The sequence below is a fragment of the Anguilla rostrata genome, chromosome 10 (assembly GCF_018555375.3).
Source record: "Anguilla rostrata isolate EN2019 chromosome 10, ASM1855537v3, whole genome shotgun sequence".
NCBI classification, from domain to species: domain Eukaryota; kingdom Metazoa; phylum Chordata; class Actinopteri; order Anguilliformes; family Anguillidae; genus Anguilla; species Anguilla rostrata.
The window spans coordinates 20,799,760-20,819,343 of NC_057942.1; the positions used below are offsets into that span (position 1 = coordinate 20,799,760).

At 40.7% G+C, this 19,584-nt stretch overlaps 2 protein-coding genes across 11 annotated transcripts in view; one reads left to right on the plus strand and one right to left on the minus strand.

Moving 5' to 3' along the window:
• The window catches only part of LOC135233747 (uncharacterized), a 789,909-nt gene that overhangs the window by 387,437 nt on the left and 382,888 nt on the right, over nt 1-19,584 (minus strand). The gene's annotated exons all lie outside the window — the stretch shown is intronic.
• The window catches only part of LOC135233732 (nesprin-3-like), an 81,562-nt gene that overhangs the window by 20,254 nt on the left and 41,724 nt on the right, over nt 1-19,584 (plus strand). For 3 of the 4 annotated variants that reach the window (XM_064297533.1, XM_064297536.1, XM_064297535.1), the window contains exons 2-6: nt 2,123-2,267; nt 8,231-8,403; nt 10,623-10,932; nt 13,628-13,822; nt 13,912-14,256. In XM_064297533.1, the coding sequence (XP_064153603.1) occupies nt 2,123-2,267; nt 8,231-8,403; nt 10,623-10,932; nt 13,628-13,822; nt 13,912-14,256 (1,168 nt within the window). Of the gene's footprint in view, nt 1-2,082; nt 2,268-8,230; nt 8,404-10,622; nt 10,933-13,627; nt 13,823-13,911; nt 14,257-19,584 lie in introns of all 4 variants that reach the window. The other variant, XM_064297534.1, reaches the window with a different exon arrangement.

The following is a 19,584-nucleotide window of genomic DNA, read 5'->3' on the forward strand; positions in this document are numbered from 1 at the left end:
TCTCTCTTGGGCAAGAAGATGTGTGGAGAACACCTTTGGGGTTTTGTCCAACAGGTTACGAGTCTTCAGACAGCCCATTGGTATTGCACCTCAAAAAGTGGTGTGTATCACCAAGGCAGCCTGTGCACTGCATAAGTACCTTCGCACACAAGATGCCACACGACAGGTGTACTCCCCAAATACCCTAGTAGATCAGGTGGACCAGGAAACTGGAGATGTAATTCCAGGATCCTGGCGAGAAGAACCAGAGTGCCTACTTCAGCTGGAACCTACTCATGACAGAAACCCAACGACTGATACCAAAACTATCAGACAAGAGTTTACCTCCTACTTCTATACAAATGGAGCAGTCAGTTGGCAGAACAGTGCCATTTCCTTGTAGTGCATGATGTTCCTGACCTATGACCTATGAAGGTCTCAACATACTATAGATTTTAGAAGTAAAGCATATAACTTATTTACCCAATTCAAATTAAGGAAGGGGAATTAAGTGTATTTATTAAATTAATTTTTATTCATTTATATGTATTTATATTTATTCAATTAATTTATTACACATTTATTAAAAATAATTTTTCATTAAAATTCACACTGCACATAGAAAAGTAATGAAAACAAGTGAACAGGTGATTATAAAATTTAATTTTGTTAGATTTTATTGAACATTAATTACAGTATAGTCTTTCCTCTTGTATGTTATTAAAATGGGTAATAAAAAACTCATTGGTTAAACTAGTTCTCTGAGATTACTCTTCTATATTGGTATGTACAACTTCAATAATCTTCCTCTTCACACTCCGGCACCTCTTGCAGACATTCATCTAAATATTTTTAAAATCCTGCATGTACTGACTCCAGCTTCTATTCTTGTCTTTGTCTTTAAGCACTCCAAGGCATACTCTATTGCCACCTCTGCTTTGCTGATGTCCCGTTTTTTGTTTTTTTACATTTTTGGAAGCCGTCTTGTCTGGAGTTGCTGTTTCAATTTGGATGGGTTGGGATGAGATTTATCTTCGGTCTCGTTGGGTTCTCCTCCTTCATTCAAGAAAAGCAGGTCTTTGTAGTATTTCCATCTTGGAATGTAAATGTCATCTGCTCCATCGCCTGACCGCTTACTGGATGCTGCTTTGTTTTCCCGCTGAAAGGTTGTCCGCAGGTTTTTGAATTTTTTTTAATGATGTCGACTGCAAAGGATAAGGAGAGAATTTTCGTAAAGCTTTTAAAGTGCATTTTGTTAATACAGTTAACAAAAGTTAACAGTTAATATGGCCTACTCCCCTCCACTCTCAGTCCCCTGGAGCCCTGGGCTTAGCGCCAAGCTACTGGCCAACAGTGTTGGGGAACGTTACTTTTAAAAGTAACTTGTTGCATTACAATGTTACTTCCATTAAAAGTAACTTGTTACGTTACAATGTTACTCACTGAGAAAAGTAACGTTACATTTACTTTTGCGTTACCAAAAATGAAAACCCCCTGTAGCTGTCAGTGTGCAATGTCTGTTTGTCTGTCTGTGTCTATGACATAATGTCATGGCCTTTAGTGTCAGAGAACAATTAAATGAATGCTTGGCAGCAGTAGATAGTCTTGCTCTCCGGGATACAATTATTGCCACCTACTATTTGAGCATACCCCAGTCAATGCATGTAAGAAAAATAGGATAAAGCACTCAATAAATAACTACTTATGCTTATATCAAATCACATTTTCAAGTTGATAAACTTAATACTTGTTTTAAAAAAATATATTTTGATTTTACTGAATCAAACAAATATGAATTCTGGGTGATACTCAGCCAAAATTGTATAATATAAATTATTCTGTAAAGATACTGCAGGATGGTGAAATGTTTAAAAAAAAAAATTAGGCATTACAATGTTAAACTCTTGATAAACTGTAATTAGAAGGGAAAACATTCCTTGAAAGTCTACAATGGGTGATGCATGATGTCTCCCACAGCTGCCATAGAAGTTATAAGTACTGCATTTAGGGTGAAAACAATGTTAAGTGATCATGATCCCACTGAAACACACAGTCCACATATTTATAACAAGAAACATTGTGTTTATTTTGACCTTCCTGCAGTTCTGAGTGACCTAAAAGTGACCAGGTCCGCACTTTGCAGAATGACTCAGCAGGAGCAGGAAACCTTTATGCAGTGTTTGGAGTGTGCCCTCTCCTGGATTCAGGCTGTGCAGGAGAGACTGAGGGCCATTGACAACACAGAGGGGCCCAGAGCAGCTCTACAGACCCGGCTCAGAGAGACAGAGGTGATGTGATCCTGATCATTATCCTCCTACTTGTAAGGATCTATGATGTGAGTACAGACTTTTTACATACAGTACTTAGTTACCAGATGGTCAGCTCTGAATTCTACCCAGTGAAGGTTTGGTCTCTGCAACTGAGTGTTCATAATGGACTGAAGTTATGTAAAATGATTGTAAAATATAATGTGCTGAATACTATAGTATGTGCCAGGTAAATATGTAATTGCTTGATGTTAACTAGTGTATCAGTTTTATCTGCAGTGTGAGGCTGACCTTTGATTGCTTTGATATACGGTGAACTCCATAATGTTTGGGGCAAAGACATGTTTTTTTAATTTGGCTCTGTACTTCACAAGTGTGTATTTGTAATCAAATAGATCACACGTGGTTTAAGTGAAAATTCTCAGTTTTTATTTAAACTTATTTTTATACATTTTGGTTTAACCATGTAGAAACTGCAGACCAGGGAAATCCAAAAAATGTTGTCTTTATTCAGTCCAAGTTCAAAGCCAGGTAATCAGAGAGGACGGTACAAAATCGAGTTTCCAAAAGAATAGTGGTAAACAGGCATAAAATCTAAATCCAGGAGATCAGATAGGCGAAGGTACAAAGGAACAGGCAAAAGAGAAGTCAAAACAGAGCAAAGGTCAAACCAGACAGCAATGAAACAAAAGGGGCAGGCAAACTCGAAGTCGAATGGAAAGGGCGTCTCAGGAATCTCAATAAACAAAGGTTTACAAATCATCGGCACAGTAAATATGATCAACGTTCTGACAGGGAGCTGGTGGAAAAGACTGACATTTATACACTGGGGAAGGTAACAATCAAGGAGGGGATAAGTGAGTGAGGGCGGAGTAACAAACAACATCCAGGTGAAGAACATTAGGATAACTAATTAAATGACAGGGGACTGACAAAACGCGGACTGGAATCACATAGACAGCAATGATAACAGACGGCCTGGGTTTAGCAGGTAAAACACGTGCAGAGAGAGAGGTGCAGTTAGAGCAAGAGACAGGTGCAGGCAATTGCAGAACTCAGCGTTAGGGCAGACTAGAAAGAAAAGGGGCAGAGCTACAGCGCAGCATGGAAAAGGGGAGAATGGTTAATGTATTAGTATAGTGATCTAAACTATCAAAAACCCAAAACTAGTGTTTGTTAGTCCATTAGTAATATTCACATGTTAGTATATTAATGAGGTTAGTACTTTACAATCTATAAGTTAGTAAGGATTAGTAGAAATGAGTAAAACTAGATATAAGCAGGAAGTAAGTAAAACGAGACTGGAAAGAAGGGGGGAAACCACAAAAACCTGGAACCACCCGAATAGTGAAATCACGCAAATACAGGGGAGTGAAGCCGCTCAGGGAACACAGACACGGAGACGGCACTGGGGAGACAAGTGACTGGGAGAATGAAAACACTGGGACGGAGGATGTGAAAAACAATTAACCCATAGAAACAAAAAACAAACACTAACAGCAAACAGATACCAATACAGACTACAACAACCATAAGGTTTAGGACATATTAATGTTATTTAAATAAAATAGTAATGAGTACTTTCATGTATCCTTTGCATTCAGTGACTGTGTGAAGTCTGTGACTCATAGATATCATCAGGTGCTGAGTATCTTCTCTGGTGGTGCTTTGCCAGTCGTGCCCTGCAGCCATCCTTAGCTCCTGCTTGTTTCAGGGGCTAGTTGCCTGTAGTTTTCTCTTCAGCATAAGAAACACGTGTTCAGTTGAATTCATTTCAGGTGAATGACTTGGCCAGTCAATAATTTTCCAGTTTTTGAAAAAACTCCTTTGTTTCTTTTGCAGTATGTTTGATATAACTGTCTTGCTGTAGAATGAAGCGCAGCCCAGTGAGTTTGGAGGTATTTGTTGAACATAAGCACATAAGTTCTGTATACTTCAGAATGAAATCTGCTGCTGCTATCTGAAGTTGCATCAGCAATGAAGAAAAGTGGGCCAGTATTTGTGGCAGTAATTCACGTGTGAACTGCCTCTTCTCCTGCATAATTTTCATTCTTATTCATTCCACCTATCTCTCCCCCTGATTTTAGCTAATTGACAATTTATAATTTCAAAACATCATTGTACACGAATTCACTCCTTGCAGAGCTGTGTAGCACCTCCTGGAGAAGAGGTTGTTCTTCTCTTCACTCAGTTTAATCAGCCTCTCCACATCTTCATCTGTCCCTGCCACATAATGAAATGATGACTCTGGCTATCTGGATAGCCATGTATCTATCTACTGTCAGGAAGGTGAGGATTAATTGAAATATGTTTAATTTTCCGAACCCAGCAGTTTTAACTGTTAACACCCTCATTTGACGTCCGACACTCTGAATACTGAACAGAACTGTATCAACATTTAAAACACCTCACTTACCCAACATTTAAAATATATTTACTTTATTTTATTTGGTATTTATTATCAAACATATCAATTATCAATTAAATTGCCAAATTCATTGATAGGCAGAGCAAACTGTTTGGATCAACAACAACAAATATTCACGTCTAATCCAAAGACGAGGTTCAACTACCATAAAAAAGGTTACAGGCATGGACAGTCACACTAGTGATGGGCAAATCAGTTCTTTTCCGTGTACTGAATCAGTAGAATCAGTTCACAAAAAAGATTTGTTCACCGAATCAGTGGCATCACTAGGGTTGGTGTCAGTCGACCGGGGGGGGTCGACTGACACCAACTAATAGCCAATAGCCAAAAAACCAAACACTTTCTTTTTTCGTTTTGATTTTATTCGAAACAATTTAGTTTGAAAGAATGTGTTTGATATGGCCATTTCATTTGACTAAATTTCCCTAAGTGGGTTGTTTTAGCCCTACATGCTGATTTCTTTACCGTGACTTGTTCTAACGGCTGCTTGAAGGAGAAATGCTGATATATGTTGGCTAAGTAGATAGATCGTTTTCTCATAAAATGTAGTCGATAAAATAGTAACCTTGGCTAGTCTACTTTGAAACATGTTAAAAAAAAAAAAGTATTGTTATTTCATTGAAAATAAACAGCACACTTGACAGTGATGTTCGATTATTATCCATTTATTATCCATTATTCCATACCGTACCCACTCTCCTCCCCTGAGACTCCTTGCTCCTTGCATTCTCTACAGCAAGGGGAACGAACTAGTGTTGTGTCGTTCACGAACGATTCGCGCTAGTGTTCTGTCATTCGCGAACGATTCGGGCTAATGTTGTGTCATTCGCGAACGATTCGGGCGAACGATAGTCAGTCAGTGAACGACCAGTTCACTTTTGCGAACAAATCATTTCCAGTGAACGGCCAATTCACGTTCGCAAACAAATCGTTTCAGGAAGTGATTCAGTTCAGTTTGTTCACCCAAAAGATTGATTCTTTTCAACGAATCGTTCGTGAACGACACAACACTAAGTCACACAAGAAATGAATGAAAGCAGATACCAAACCACAGCTTTTGTCCCAAAGTAATCCAAGGTGCAAAAACCAAAAGACAGCAGAATATTCAAGAAGAATCAGAAAAATGTAGAACGCCAGACCTAGATGCCCACTTACAACTGTTACAAGACTGCTTCCTTCCAAGATGCCCAAAAAGTGACTGACCAATAGAAAGCTGCATAATTTATCTGGTAAAAAATAGGAGGGGGAAGGGGCATGGACACCCCCTCTGACACACACACACATGCAGACACATACATTCACACCTCAGATAATAACCCCCCAGTTGCTGCGCTGTCTTATCTTCAGGCTATGCTGGCCGAGCACTTTGAAGCTTCCTATGACTGAGAACGGCCAAATGGTGAATTACATGTGTGACACTATCTATGTTAGTTATAACTATTTCAAGATAGATTTAGGCAAAAATAAGTAGTTAGTTTACTAGCTCCAAAAAACCAACCGCTAGCAAGTTCATAAACAGTTCATAAAACCATAAAAAACCTAGAATGAAGTTTGCTGGTGATCACCAGGACGAAGACCTAGCCTTTTGGAGGAGTGTTCTCTGGTCAGATGAAATAACAAGCACGAAACCGTCCAGACCCACGGCGCACCTGTACTAACTATATAGCTAGCTAGCTATAGCATGTCCTCACCTCTGTAACGTTATTTGTTGTCCTCCGTGTGTCCATACATCTGTATCGGTGGTTGTAGCTGTGTGTCCTTAGCTCCTACTCATGCGTGCAGGATAGCATCTGTACACACTAAGTAGTTTAACTAAAGTAGGTGGTCCGTACACGCTAACTAGGTTAACTGAAGTAGGCAAAATGCAAACATGTTAGGGTTAGCTAAAGTAACGTTAGGCGATAAAGCTGTGCTTAAAAATGTTGTGCCATACCACCTGTGCATGCGTCCTACTAAACGTCCTTTAAAGGTCATCCGTGAGTGAGTGACCACAGTTTACCATGCATAGCCCACGACGGCAGTCCTGCGTGCGCACCATTGGAAAAATGGAACTGTTTGGCCATAATGATCAGGCTATGTATGGAGGGAAAAGAGTGAGGCTTTTAATGTAAAGAACACCATCCCAACTGTGAAGCATGTGGCAGCATCATGTTGTGGGGGTGTTTTGCTGGAAAAGGGACTGGTGCGCTTCAGAAAATATAAAGCATCATGAGGAAGGAGGATTATCTAGAAATACTGAAGCAACACCTCAAGACATCAGCTAGAAAGTTAAAACTTGGTCACAGCTGGGTCTTCCAGCAGGACATTGATCCTAAGCATACCTCCAAAGTTGTAACAAAATGGCTTAAAGACAACAAAGTGAAAGTATTGGAGTGGCCATCACAAAGCCCTGATGTGAATCCCATAGAAAATTTGTGAACTGAACTGAAAAAGCGTGTCCAAGCAAGGAGGCCCACAAACCTGACTGAGTTGAATGTAATGTAATGTAAAAGTTACACCAGTTCTGTCAGGAGGAATGGGCAAAAAGTCCAGCAAAATATTGTGAGAATCTTGTGGAAGGCTACCCCAAGCGTTTGATTCAAGTTAAGCAATTAAAAGGCAATGCCATCAAATACTAGCAAACTGTATGTAAACTTTTGACCCACTGAAATTCTGAATTAAAGCTTAAATAAATATGTCTCTCATCAATTGTTTTAAAATTACCTCTGATGTGAACAAAGTAGATGCCCTAATTGATTTTCCAAAAGAAATGTATGGTGACATGAAATGTGCAGACTTGTGAAATTCTGAGTTTGAATATCTTTAGCCTAGGTGTATGTAAACTTTTGGACTTAACTGTAGGTAGGTTTATCTGTCGGAGAGGTGTTTGGGGGTTTTTTATCACTATGATGGGAATTCTTTGGTCATCAACTGTAGAGGTCTTCCTTAGCCTACCAGGCCCTTTGCGATTACTGAGCGCACCAGTGCTCTCTTTCTTCTTAATGATGTTCCAAACAGTTGATTTTGGTAAGCCAGGTTTGACCTATGTCTCTGACTGTTTTTATTTCTCTACCTCATAATGGCTTCTTTGACTTGTCCTTTTGTTGACACATGCCTAACAGACTCCAAAGGCAATCAAAAGCCTGGAATCAAGACTAGATACTGAAAGCTCTCTTATAAGGAAGCATTTGGGCACGCCTGACTCATTAGAAACATACTTTAAGTCATCTGTCCCAAATATTATGGTGCCCTGAAATTAGGGACTGTGTATAAAATGTGCTGTAAATTCTACATGCTAAAACAAAGATGTATAAAATATCCTTTAATAAAAGCTGGAATGTGTACTTCAACCACACGTGAATTTGATTACAAATCTAAAATTGTGGAATGCAGAGCCAAATAAAAATTAAAAAAGAAAGTTTTTGTCCCAAACATTATGGAGCTCACTCAGGTCTGTGTCAGTTTTTCTGACCAGAATTCTACATCTTCAGATAAGATTAGTTTCATGGTTTGGGGGGTTGTTTTCCTAATGTTTATTTTGCATTTTGAAAATGTTGTGTAATCCTGTCACTGGCAGGTGATTCGCAATTCAGAGCATGAGGGATGGTTGAAGGTGGACATGGCACTGGTTGCTGCGGAGGTTCTGCTTCAGACCAGTGATGAGGAGATAAAGAGCCAAACACAGGCCAGAGTGAAAGAAATCAAAGCATTATGGGAGGAGACATCTGTTTACATCACACACTGCCATAGGTACTGACACTCTGAGGCTGTTGATCTGCAGCTCCCAAAGGTTTCCCAGTTTGTGAAAGAAAGGACAGATATAGTATTAAATGCATGGCTACCCCAAACGCATGCTAAAAGAGGAGTAATGCCCAGAAAAACAAGATCAAATGTGGATAAAGACAGAAAAAATTGATGCACTTGCATCTCTCACTGTTCTGGCATTTAGTTGACCTCTACAGGCTACTGTGTGAAATGTCAAAGGTGACAATTTAACATTTAAAGAGGTACTACAGTAAAAACTATTCACAGAATGCTTATCATATGGTATTTCAGGGTTAGTCTATGTCACACTCCATGGGGCACCCCTGGGAGGGACAGAAAAACAAAACAGGGAGGTACAGTATGTTAATTCCAATTTCGTCTGTTTTCATTGTCCGTGAGGGAGGTGGACAAAAATAATAAAAATAAATATTCTCCATTCACCCTTGTGGGATCCAGGTAAAAATTAATACATAAAGTATTAATACATAAACAATTAAAAATAAAATTTAAAGAAAAGCTTACAACAAATGCTTTTCAGCTAGATTTTTTGTTTTTGTTTTCTCTCTCTCAGTTCTCTCTCATAAAGATCCCAGTCTCAGCCCCTGACTATGGAAAGAAGCTCATTTTTAAACCCAGAGCTTATTAGTTAATGCAACTCAGGTGTGTGTACCCATGTAACCAGTAGGCGTGGCCCCAGATTGTCCCAATTTCCTCTCCCAGACTGAGCTCTGTCACAGACTTACAATGCAACTTTATGTAGAAGTGTGTGAAATTTGGGCTAAAAGACAGAAATTACAGAATTTTGTTGAAGCAGAACTTACACTTGTAAAACATTATGATAATAGAACCAGAAGACTAACTACATTAATTCTCTTTGTGACCAAGCTAAAAAAAAAACGGCCTTTGGAGAGGGCCATAGATAATTAATGATGCCACTTTGGATGTTCCTATTTACACTATTCTGTGTGTGGCAATGCATGTTCCAGAGATGTCAAGTTTATTCAGCTTTAGCACAGACTAATGACAAGCTTATCAACTAGCTAGCCTTTGAAGTAAGAAGTAGCCATTGATAAGGACCCCTTGCAGTCACATAATGAAATATTTGTTTCACATCAAATAACTAGAAGAGTGCACTCAGTAGAGTGCAGATCTCCGCCAGGCGTGTTAGCTTTGCTGATGCAACAAGAGGCTACACAATCAATGCAACCACACAAATACAATATTACAAGTTTTTACCATGTGCCCCTGAAAATCCCAAAAACGCTGATTCAGTGAAGTAACGCTAAAGGTGGTGACATGTTAGCTAATTTCATTCATATCAGCCACGATGTGTTAGACAGAGCTAACGTTGACGTTAGTCTGGCACTTTCGTTGCAAATCTGGACAGGAACAATGTGGACAGAAACAATTCCAAAAGACCCACCAGCTATGTAAAATATCAATTTCAACGTGAAAATGCCAACAAAACAATTGCCACAAATTCAAACATTAAAGTACCCCGTTACTTGGCGCATTATTTTGTTGGCATTTTAACGTTGAAATTGACATTTTACGCTGGTCTTTCATTTCAAAGGGAAGCAATTGTTGATCACTTGCGGTCCTTACCAGCCGGTTAGGAGGAGTGAGGAGTTAGCACTCAATGTATTTCAATGAACAATGATGGAAATTAATTCAAATAAAATACTTTTCCTTGACCGATTTGCTAAATATTTGAGAGTTCAGGTCCTTGGCCTGCTGCCAGCATGCACAGCAAGTAGCAAGCTGATCGGCCCAGTAGTATGCAAGATTAGCTGCGGACAGATACACAAACACGCGACCAAATGCATAATCCCCTCCAGGCTCTCACCTGGGGGAGATAAAAAACATACAGTACATAGATGAGTTTCTACAGTATTAAGATAGTTCTTGAAATTTTGCCCTGCAACTTCTTAACAACCTAGCCTTCAACTGCTATCCAGATTTATCATCCAGATGTGCCCACAGGTTTATTCTAAAACTCTAAAAATAAAAAAGGACATTTAATGTGAGTTATCTGCGACTGATCTTTTGGTTTTGCAGTAATGTGGTCTGGGATCTACAATTGTACAAAATGTGTTGATTTATTCTGCTCCTAACACTGATTCTGGATCTGTGACCACCTTGAGCACAGAATGTTTTGGATTATGGCTAGTGTAGGTTGAATGTTTCCCCTTGTCTCCCTGCAGCCGGATTGAGTGGTTGTGGCTGCACTGGGCAGAGTACCTGAGGGCTCAGGAGGAGTTTGAGAGGTGGCTATTGAGGATGCAGCAGGCCTTAGATCCCTATGTGGAGCTGCAGTTGGGGGTCCAGGAGAAGGTGTGGCACCTGGAGCATTACCGCGTATTGTTGGACGATGCCCGTGCCCAGGGGGCCTCACTGGAGCGGCTGCTGGAGGAAGCCTCTGATCTGCACAGCCGCACCAAGGACCCCAGCGTGGGCCCCAAGGCCCAGGAGAGCCTACGGGAGGCCTATACCCAAATCAGAGATAAGACAGAGGTGAGGGCAGGGATGGGTGGAACTACAGGGCATCGGCGTCTATATTGGAGACAGGGTAGAGGTAAGGGTGGGGCTGGGTGAGAAAGAGCAGGGTGGTGAGGGTGGGATCAAGTATGCCTATGTCTGTATCTGAGAAGAGACAGGTAGAGAGAAGCTGGGTAGGGCTACAGAACACTTACACCCAGAACACTTACAAAGTGAAGGGGAAGGTAAGAAGGGGCATGGCTCTATCTAGATCACCCATACTCTGACTAACTTCTTTTTCCTTGTTTTCTCTCTCTACTCATCTTATTTAAGAAAGTCAAATGGGGCACATTAATCTGACATTTGCAAAACAGATGTTCATGTCCTACTTGCAAAGCGGGCTAAATGGCATTTGCATGAATAGAGGGTATGCACTGACCGGAATATACCCCCTCAGTCGGACTGAGTGGAAAAACATGCTGCAACATTGCTGCCTTTAGTAGGGGAAACTGCGAAACCGGGAGTAAAACAAACGATTATCTGCTTAAATTAAAGGCAGTTGGACTTGACAGTGATCCTTACAACTTACCAAAGAACCAGTGGTCCATGGACATTCAACAAGAAATCGGAGCTATCTTTTTACAGACTGCTGAAAGCTAAATAAAAGAGAAGCAAATGGATCGCTGGTTGCCATTTTCTGTCAGGTATGTTGGATTTTTGGGTAAACAAATGGCAACCGCAAATCCACATTTTGGTGCCTGGATTCCAGTTCCTGCGAATTGCAGTGATCCATTTGCTTCTCTTTTATTTAGCTTTCGGCAGTCTGTAAAAAGATAGCTCCGATTTCTTGTTGAATCTATTTGTACAGCCAATCGCACAACAGCTCTTTCCCATTTTAGATGTGTTTTTTGTCATGGTTGTGTGTTTCCGTCTCTGTCTTTCCTTGTTGGGCCGCCAGATGGCGGCACTTCTGTTTTGTGTCCTGCTTGTACCCTATGTAATTGTATTATTGTTTTCAATTGTTCAATTATTGTTTTTTGGTTGTCTCGTTTTCCCTTCCCTCTCTGTGGCCTGTGCATTGTGCCCTGCTGTGTCTCGTCAGTGTCTTGTCTATTTAAGTTCCCTTCTCCCTGACTCAGGTGCTGGATCCTTGTTTGGTTGTGTGTGCTTCTGGTTATGTTTCTGCCCTGCGTGTTTCCTCCTGAGATTAGCTCCCCGTGTGTTTCTGCCCAGGTTCTGTTTTCCACGCGTTTTTGGATTTTTGGATTTACTTTCTGTTTTTTCTTGGAAGAGCTGCCCTGCGAGGCCTTTTGTTCCCTTTTGTCCTGGATTTGTTTAGTAAAGTCTTTGTTCATACCATTTGGAGTTTTTAATTTTTTCCCCTCACTCTGCGTTTGGGTCCTAACCCCCCCACGCACCTGACAGTTTTTTGTGTTTTCGCGGCATTCAAGCTAACACTGCCACTCAGTAAGTTAGTCTTTCTGCCACTCAGTGGGTGTAACTGCAGTGACTTCCACCTACTGTGATGTCACGTGCATACCCTCTATAATTGATGATCTTTTTAAATAGCTCCCTGATTCACATCTGACCTGTAAACTCTTCTGAATACTGAATTATATGCAGTGTCTTGTCACAGATTTCCTTCAGGCAGACAGCGAAGGTTTAGCATTACATTACATTACAGGCATTTGGCAGACGCTCTTATCCAGAGTGACGTACAACAAAGTGTATAAACATAACCAGGAACAAGTATGATGAAACCCCTAGAGAGAAGTACCGGTAACCGGGAAGTTACGGGTAACCGTAAGATTGGAGCTGGAGCTGGTCCTCAGGAAGATCAGGTCTAGGAGGTTGCCTGCCTTGTGGGTTGGGGGAGAGTGTTGTAGGGAGAGGTCGAAGGAGTGGAGTAGTGGTAGGAAGGCAGCAGACTGGGAGACCTCTAGGTGGATGTTAAAATCTCCTAGGAGGATCGGCGGGGTGCCGTCCTCAGGGAAGGAGCTGAGCAAGGTGTCTAGCTCATCCAGGAAGCTTCCCAGGGGCCCCGGGGGACGATAAATAACAATAATATAGAGGTTAGCAGGGTAGATGATAGAGACAGGATGGAATTCAAGCAAAGACAAACACCAGGACTCAGTGTGGCTGACGTGGATTGAAGTAGAAGGACCAGTTCTAGAGTTACAAATAAAGCTGTGTATGATTCTATAACTATACGTATTTCTGGTAGTTCACATGTAAAGAGGTGTCGGGGAGAAATGCCCATTACCTGGTACCTGGTGGTTGAATAAACAGGTTTGTGCCTGCTGAATTCAGATCTAAACTAAGCACAACAATGCAGAGATAACCAGAGCACAGGCAAATAAGCTAAGTGCAGAATAAGGTTAAAAAAATAGAATCTGATATGATCACAGCAATCCCAAGGCCTGGGGCTAAACTGACAGACGCTGCACCTAAGATAACCCTCTTCAACAGAGACGTACTTCTCCATTCTATGTTATTTTATCTGTAGCTGGATGAATGTAGCTTTATTAAACATAACACAGCTCGCCAGGCTTTTTATGTTAACAGGAAGCAGGTACAATGTTAAGTCTTTTGTCTGCTGTATTTGTTTGTCTGTCAAGGCTCACTTTATTTTTGTTTTCAGGCATGGGATACAATATTCATTATTATTCAAGATTGGGTGGTTTCAAGATACATACTATTAACTAACTTCACGTGTCTGTTGTGCTGGTAGGAAAGAGTGTCATTGCTGCAGAAGATTGCAGAGGATCATCGTGTATTTGATGCTTCCATTCACCAGTTCTGGGCGTGGCTTGATTCTGTGTCTGTTGAACTGACCTGCTACTGTGACAGACAGGACATGCCTGAAAGCACACTTCATCCATTACAAGCAAAGGACACACCTGAAAATACACTCAGTTCTCTGCAGGTACTGAACATATACAGATAAATCTCAATGGAAGCGGCATCAAGGTGTGTGAAATTGGCTGGGCATAAAGTCTGTGCTCTGTTTCTCAGGAGCTTTGTGAGACTGTGGACAGAGAAGAGGCAACCCTGCAGCACCTTGAGGGGACAGCGGAGTCCGTGAAAGCCAACACCTCTCCACAGGGGGCAGATAGGGTTGCCTGGGAGGCAGGACGGCTGAGACAGGCCTGGGAGGGGCTGAGACAGCGGCTTCGTCTGGAGGAGGAGAGAAAGCGTGCCGTCCAGTGTGCACGGGTGGAGCACTCATCCCTCTGCGAGGAGCTGCAGGCTGATGTTTCCTGCCTCCTTCTGCGCCTTCATCACCTAGACCAGGAATTGGAACCAGAGGGCAGAGAGAGGGCAGAAGAGGAGAATGAAGTCCTGTGGAGAAAGTACAAGGTGCACCTCCACTTTATGTACTTCATAATAACACAGTCTGCCTCCCCTCACACTCCCTGGCATATAACCATAAGCACACAGTCATCTCTACCCTCTCTTCCCTTCACCTTTCCATAAGAACAAGGGTTGTCCTCCCCACCTTCCCCTCGTAGTAACCATGAGTTTTCTAAACATTTGTGCTGGTTTTCACCTACAACTTTCCCATTGGTCACATTTCACCGATAACTGTAAATCACGCTAGCAAATTCTATTTATGCATGACTGGTGTAATTATGTCTGGTAAGTTCTTTACATTAATAATATAATAATATAACATAATATAATGACGAGAACAGGCCATTCAGCCCAACAATGCTCGCCATTTTCCTAACTAAATTAGTGCTCTGATTACCTACAGACTAGATAGTGTCTGACAATGTATCAAGCCTAGTCTTGAAAAATCCCAGAGTTTCTGCCTCTACTACATGACCTGGCAGGCTATTCCACACATTGACTACTCTCTGTGTGAAAAAAATTCTTCCTAATGTATGGAATCTACCTTTTGTTAATTTCCATTTATGTCCCCTTGTTCTACTAACAGAACTCAACCTGAAGAATCTCTTGCAGTTCACTTTGTTGATCCCCATTATGAATTTAAAAGCCTCAATCAAATCACCCCTGAGTCTCCTTTTACAAAGCTTGAAGAGGTTACGCATCTTAAGTCTTTCCTCATAGCTTTTATCTTTCATACCAGGAATCAATTTTGTTGCTCTTCTTTGAACTTTTTCCAGAGCCTCTATATCTTTCTTGTAGTATGGTCCCCAGAACTGCACACAGTACTCCAAGCGTGGTCTAACAAATGTATTGTTTAAGATAAGTATAACTTCCTTGGATTTATACTCAATACTTTTGGCTATACTCCCAAGTCTTTTTCAAACTGAGCACATTCCAATTTTGTTCCTCCCATAAAGTTCTCCTGCATAATATTTTTATTTCCCACATGTAGAACTTTACATTTGGCTATATTAAATTTAATTTGCCAAGTTTCCGCCCACTTCTGGATTCTTGGATTACTTTAGTAGCTTCCAGACTATTATCTGGGCCTCCCAGTTTTGTATCATCTGCAAATTTGACTAATGTACTTTCTATGTCCCTGTCGAGGTCATTGTTATAAATGAGGAAGAGCAGTGGTCCCAGCACTGATCCTTGTGGGACTCCACTTCTAACTGCTCCCTGCTCAGATAATATCCCTACTACTACTCTTTGTGTTCTATCCTGTAGCCAGTTCTGAATCCAGTCTGAAATACATCCTCTAATTCCTACTGTCTTCATTTTACTAACAAGTCTCTCATGTGGTACCTTATCAAATGCCTTTTGAAGATCTAAGTAGATAATATCATACGCCTTGCTATAATCAAAACACTTGGTAGCTTCTTCAAAGAATACCAGAAGGTTTCGTCAGACATGACCTTCCCTTACGAAAACCATGCTGGCTGTCCCTTAGGATGTTGCTATTTTCAAGAAATACTTCCAACTTGTCCAAAAATGATGGATTCCAGTATTTTACATATTATGCAAGTTAAACTTACAGGCCTGTTGTTTCCTGGATCAGTACGGTCCCCTTTCTTATATATTTGTTTTATATTACCGTGCTTCCAGTCCTCAGGTATTTCTCCAGTTTCTAAGGACTGCCTAAAAATACCTGCCAGTGGTTTAAAAATGATCTCAGCTAACTCTTTGAGTACTCTTGGGTACATGCCATCAGGACCTGCTGCCTTGTTTGTCTTAAGTTAAGTAATTCATGTAGTACTTCTTTATCCTCTATTTCAGTAGCTGATAAGACTTTCTGAGTACTGAATATGCCTTCCAGTCTATTAGTAACCTCTTCTCTAGTAAAACTATCAACAAAATAACTATTTAAGGCATCAGCAATGTCTTTATTCTCAGGAAGCTCCTTCTTCATTTCTGATGCACTTGATATCCTTTTTCACTTTTCTACTTTTTCTTTTTCCTACTACAGTATTGAAAGACAGGTTTAGGTTTACTTTTTGCATCTACGGCAATTTGTCTTTCAAAGAGCCTCTTGGCTTCCCGTAGATATTTTTTAACCTTAGCACGCATTGTAGAGGTATTGTCCAGGGAAATTGCATGTGGCTTACTCACTCGCTGGTACCTTTGTTCCAAAGTTGTGGTGAAGAATTACACACTCGAAAAAATCCACTTCAGAAACCGTTGTAAAAATGAACAGAATGATTTATTAAACTTCCAAAATTAAATGGTCAATAAACGGTACTCAATTACTAATACTAGCGAGTACAATGAAAATAACCACTATTCCATGAATGTACTAATTATTTATTCTCTTTTAATCTTAATAATTATTTATCCTTTACAATAATATTTTAATATCAAATGAACTTTGTCTAATCAATGTTAATTATCTTTAATCATGTCTACAGTTTTGCATAGCTATGTTTTGGCCTCCACATGCATATTACAGTAATCAGCCCTATTACTCTCAGTGCTGTTATTTTTATACTGTATATCTTATACAGTTTTTTTTTTCCCTCAAACTCTCCCGTATGGCTTTGTTCAGGGCCGGCCTGACCCAATAAACAAAGTAAACATTTGTTTAGGGCCCCACGATTGGTTTGGGGCCCCCTCCCTCCAAGATATTTTTTTCCAACCAATTAATCTAATAAACAGAACACAACTGTATGAAATAGTAGTATGTATGTAGTATGAAATGTAGTATGTTTCGTTTCATATATTTTTCAAAATTTCTTAAACCTAATTTTGGAACTAGGAAGGAGGATTTTAAATTGTGGGTGCGGACGATGCCGCAGCACACTTTAACGTTAGATTACCGCCGACAGGCAGGCGAGGTTAGTGTCTACTGTTACTGCCTGTCAACTGCCAGCAGTAGCTAGGTGTCCACTGTCCAGCTGCCATGAAACGAATGTACCCATCTGGGTCGGAACGTTAGCCACCTGTTCTGAAATAAATCTGGGATAAGGAGGTGAGGATTGCATTGCGTGTTTGTTTGTGTCACGTTTATTTGTAACGCACTGAGTGATAAACTACGTAAACCATAACAGCACCAATACGTTAGCTTAGTTAGCTAGCTACAAACTTTAGCTAACAACGTTGAACTTAACTAATGTTTTCCGAGGAGCCAGTGAAGGTTGAGAGAATGACCCTACACGCCAACGTTAGCTAGCTAGCTAGTCAAAGTTAGCTTTTTGGATGTTTTAAGTGTTTATTTCACCCTTTCTATTCTGAGTTTCAACCCGGAGTATTTTTGTTCAAATCTGCTACATTAGGTTGTTTTAATATATATATTTTAAATAAATAATTGTGTTCCCTAAGACAATGGCTTTTTCATTAATCTAAATATATTTCTGTTGGTGACAAAGCTGGCTGGGGCTTGGGGTGGTTTTCGACCGAAACAGAGGGCCCCATATGGACTTTTTGTTTAGGGCCCCCAAAAACCTTGGGCCGGCCCTGGCTTTGTTTATCCACTGGGGGGAGCATTTCTTCAACTTACTTTTTCTTACCTTTAAAATAAATTTACTTTGTACCTCAAGAATAGCCCTTTTGAACCTACCCCACTTTTCATTCACAGTCTTGTAGTTAAGAAGTTTCACCCAGTCAATATTACTTAAAATTTCTTGTTGAAATTGGCTCGTCTAAAATAAAAAATTCTGGCCATAGAGGAGGCCTTGTTAATTTGCCATAATACATCAAATCTAACTGCAGAATGATCGCTAGTACCAAGTGGCTCAATTACCTCTATGCTACAAATTCTGTCCGAATCATTAAATAGCACCAGATCCAGAATTGATTTCCCTCTTATGGGCTGATTGACATACTGTGACAAAAAAGGTCATTTACAACATCAAAAAATTCTTCTTCATTTTCCCCTTGTCCTGTCATCATTTCCCAATTAATAGCAGGGTAATTGAAGTCACCCATAATAATAGTCTCACAATCCTTACAAGTTTGTTTTACTTTTCCAAAGAGCGTTGAGTTCACATTACTTTCTGAAGCTGGCGGCCTGTAACACATTTCTATCGTAAGGCCCTTTTCATGTTCCCCTATAAGCTTTATCCAAATATCTTCACTAGGCACAAGCTGGTCAATTTCTGGAATTTTCTGCACATTAAAAGTTTCTTTTACATAGAAAGCTACACCCCAGCCTCTCTTATTGGATCTATCCTTCCTAATGAGTTTGTACCCTTCTATATTTTATTCATCCCCATCTTCATCTCTGCAATCCCAACTATGTCATAACCCCCTCTATGTATAGCAGCTTCAAGTATAAAAATTTATTTTTTAATACTTCTAGCATTTAAGAAAATACATTTCAGATTATTACTTCTACACATCCTCTCCTGTTCCCTCACCCCCGCCATCCCAAGCCACACTTACTACAGCTTTGCTTTAACAAGATTTCATCAGTGTTAACACTATTATAGGAAGCCCTGACAGCTTCCATCCTGGCAGTCTGCACTCCCCTACCCTGTTTACTTTCTGACCTCCCTGCCCCCAAGTCCCTAGTTTAAATAATCCTGTGCTACCTTAAGCATACGCTGGCCCAGTGCTGCAGTATCCCTCCGGTTTAGGTGCAGCCCGTCATGCTTGTACAGGTCACCCCTGTCCCAGAAGAAGTCCCAGTGCCCCATAAACCTATACCCCTCTTTCCTACACCAGGTTTGTAGCCACGTGTTAAAACTCCAAATAAAATGGACATGGTACCGGTAGTATTCCAAAAAAACTGCCGTGGAGGTTCTGCTCCTAATCTTTTTTGCTTACTCCACAAATTTGTCCTGCAGAACCTATGTCATTAGTTCCTCGTTAACCATGACCACTGGATCCCTCCCCGCTCTGGCCAGGAGCTTGTCCGCACGCTCCAGGAGATCTCCGACCTGGGCATCAGGCAGGGAACATACCGTACGAGACTCCTTTTCATGAAAACAGACTATGCTGTGTACCCCCCGAATAATTGAATCCCCCACTGACTGACTTTTTTTTCTGACTTGATATTGTGGCAGTTGAGTCTATGTATGGCCTGGTTTTTCAACAGGGGGTCTGCGGATCCCTAGGAGTCCTTGAAAGTGCTGTAGGGGATTGCTGGCTAGTCATTGATAGGCAATGACTATATAGCTTTGGGAATTTAAAAAATGTATATAACCTTTTTTAACTTATAATGGGGATCCCCAGGTTGACTTTGAGCCTTGGTGATCCTGCTAATGCCCTCTCGTCCAAGCTATTTTAATTATCTATGCTGGAAACACTTAACAGAATTGTTAATGGTCATTTTCGATGCAAGCTGAAGTCCACATGCTT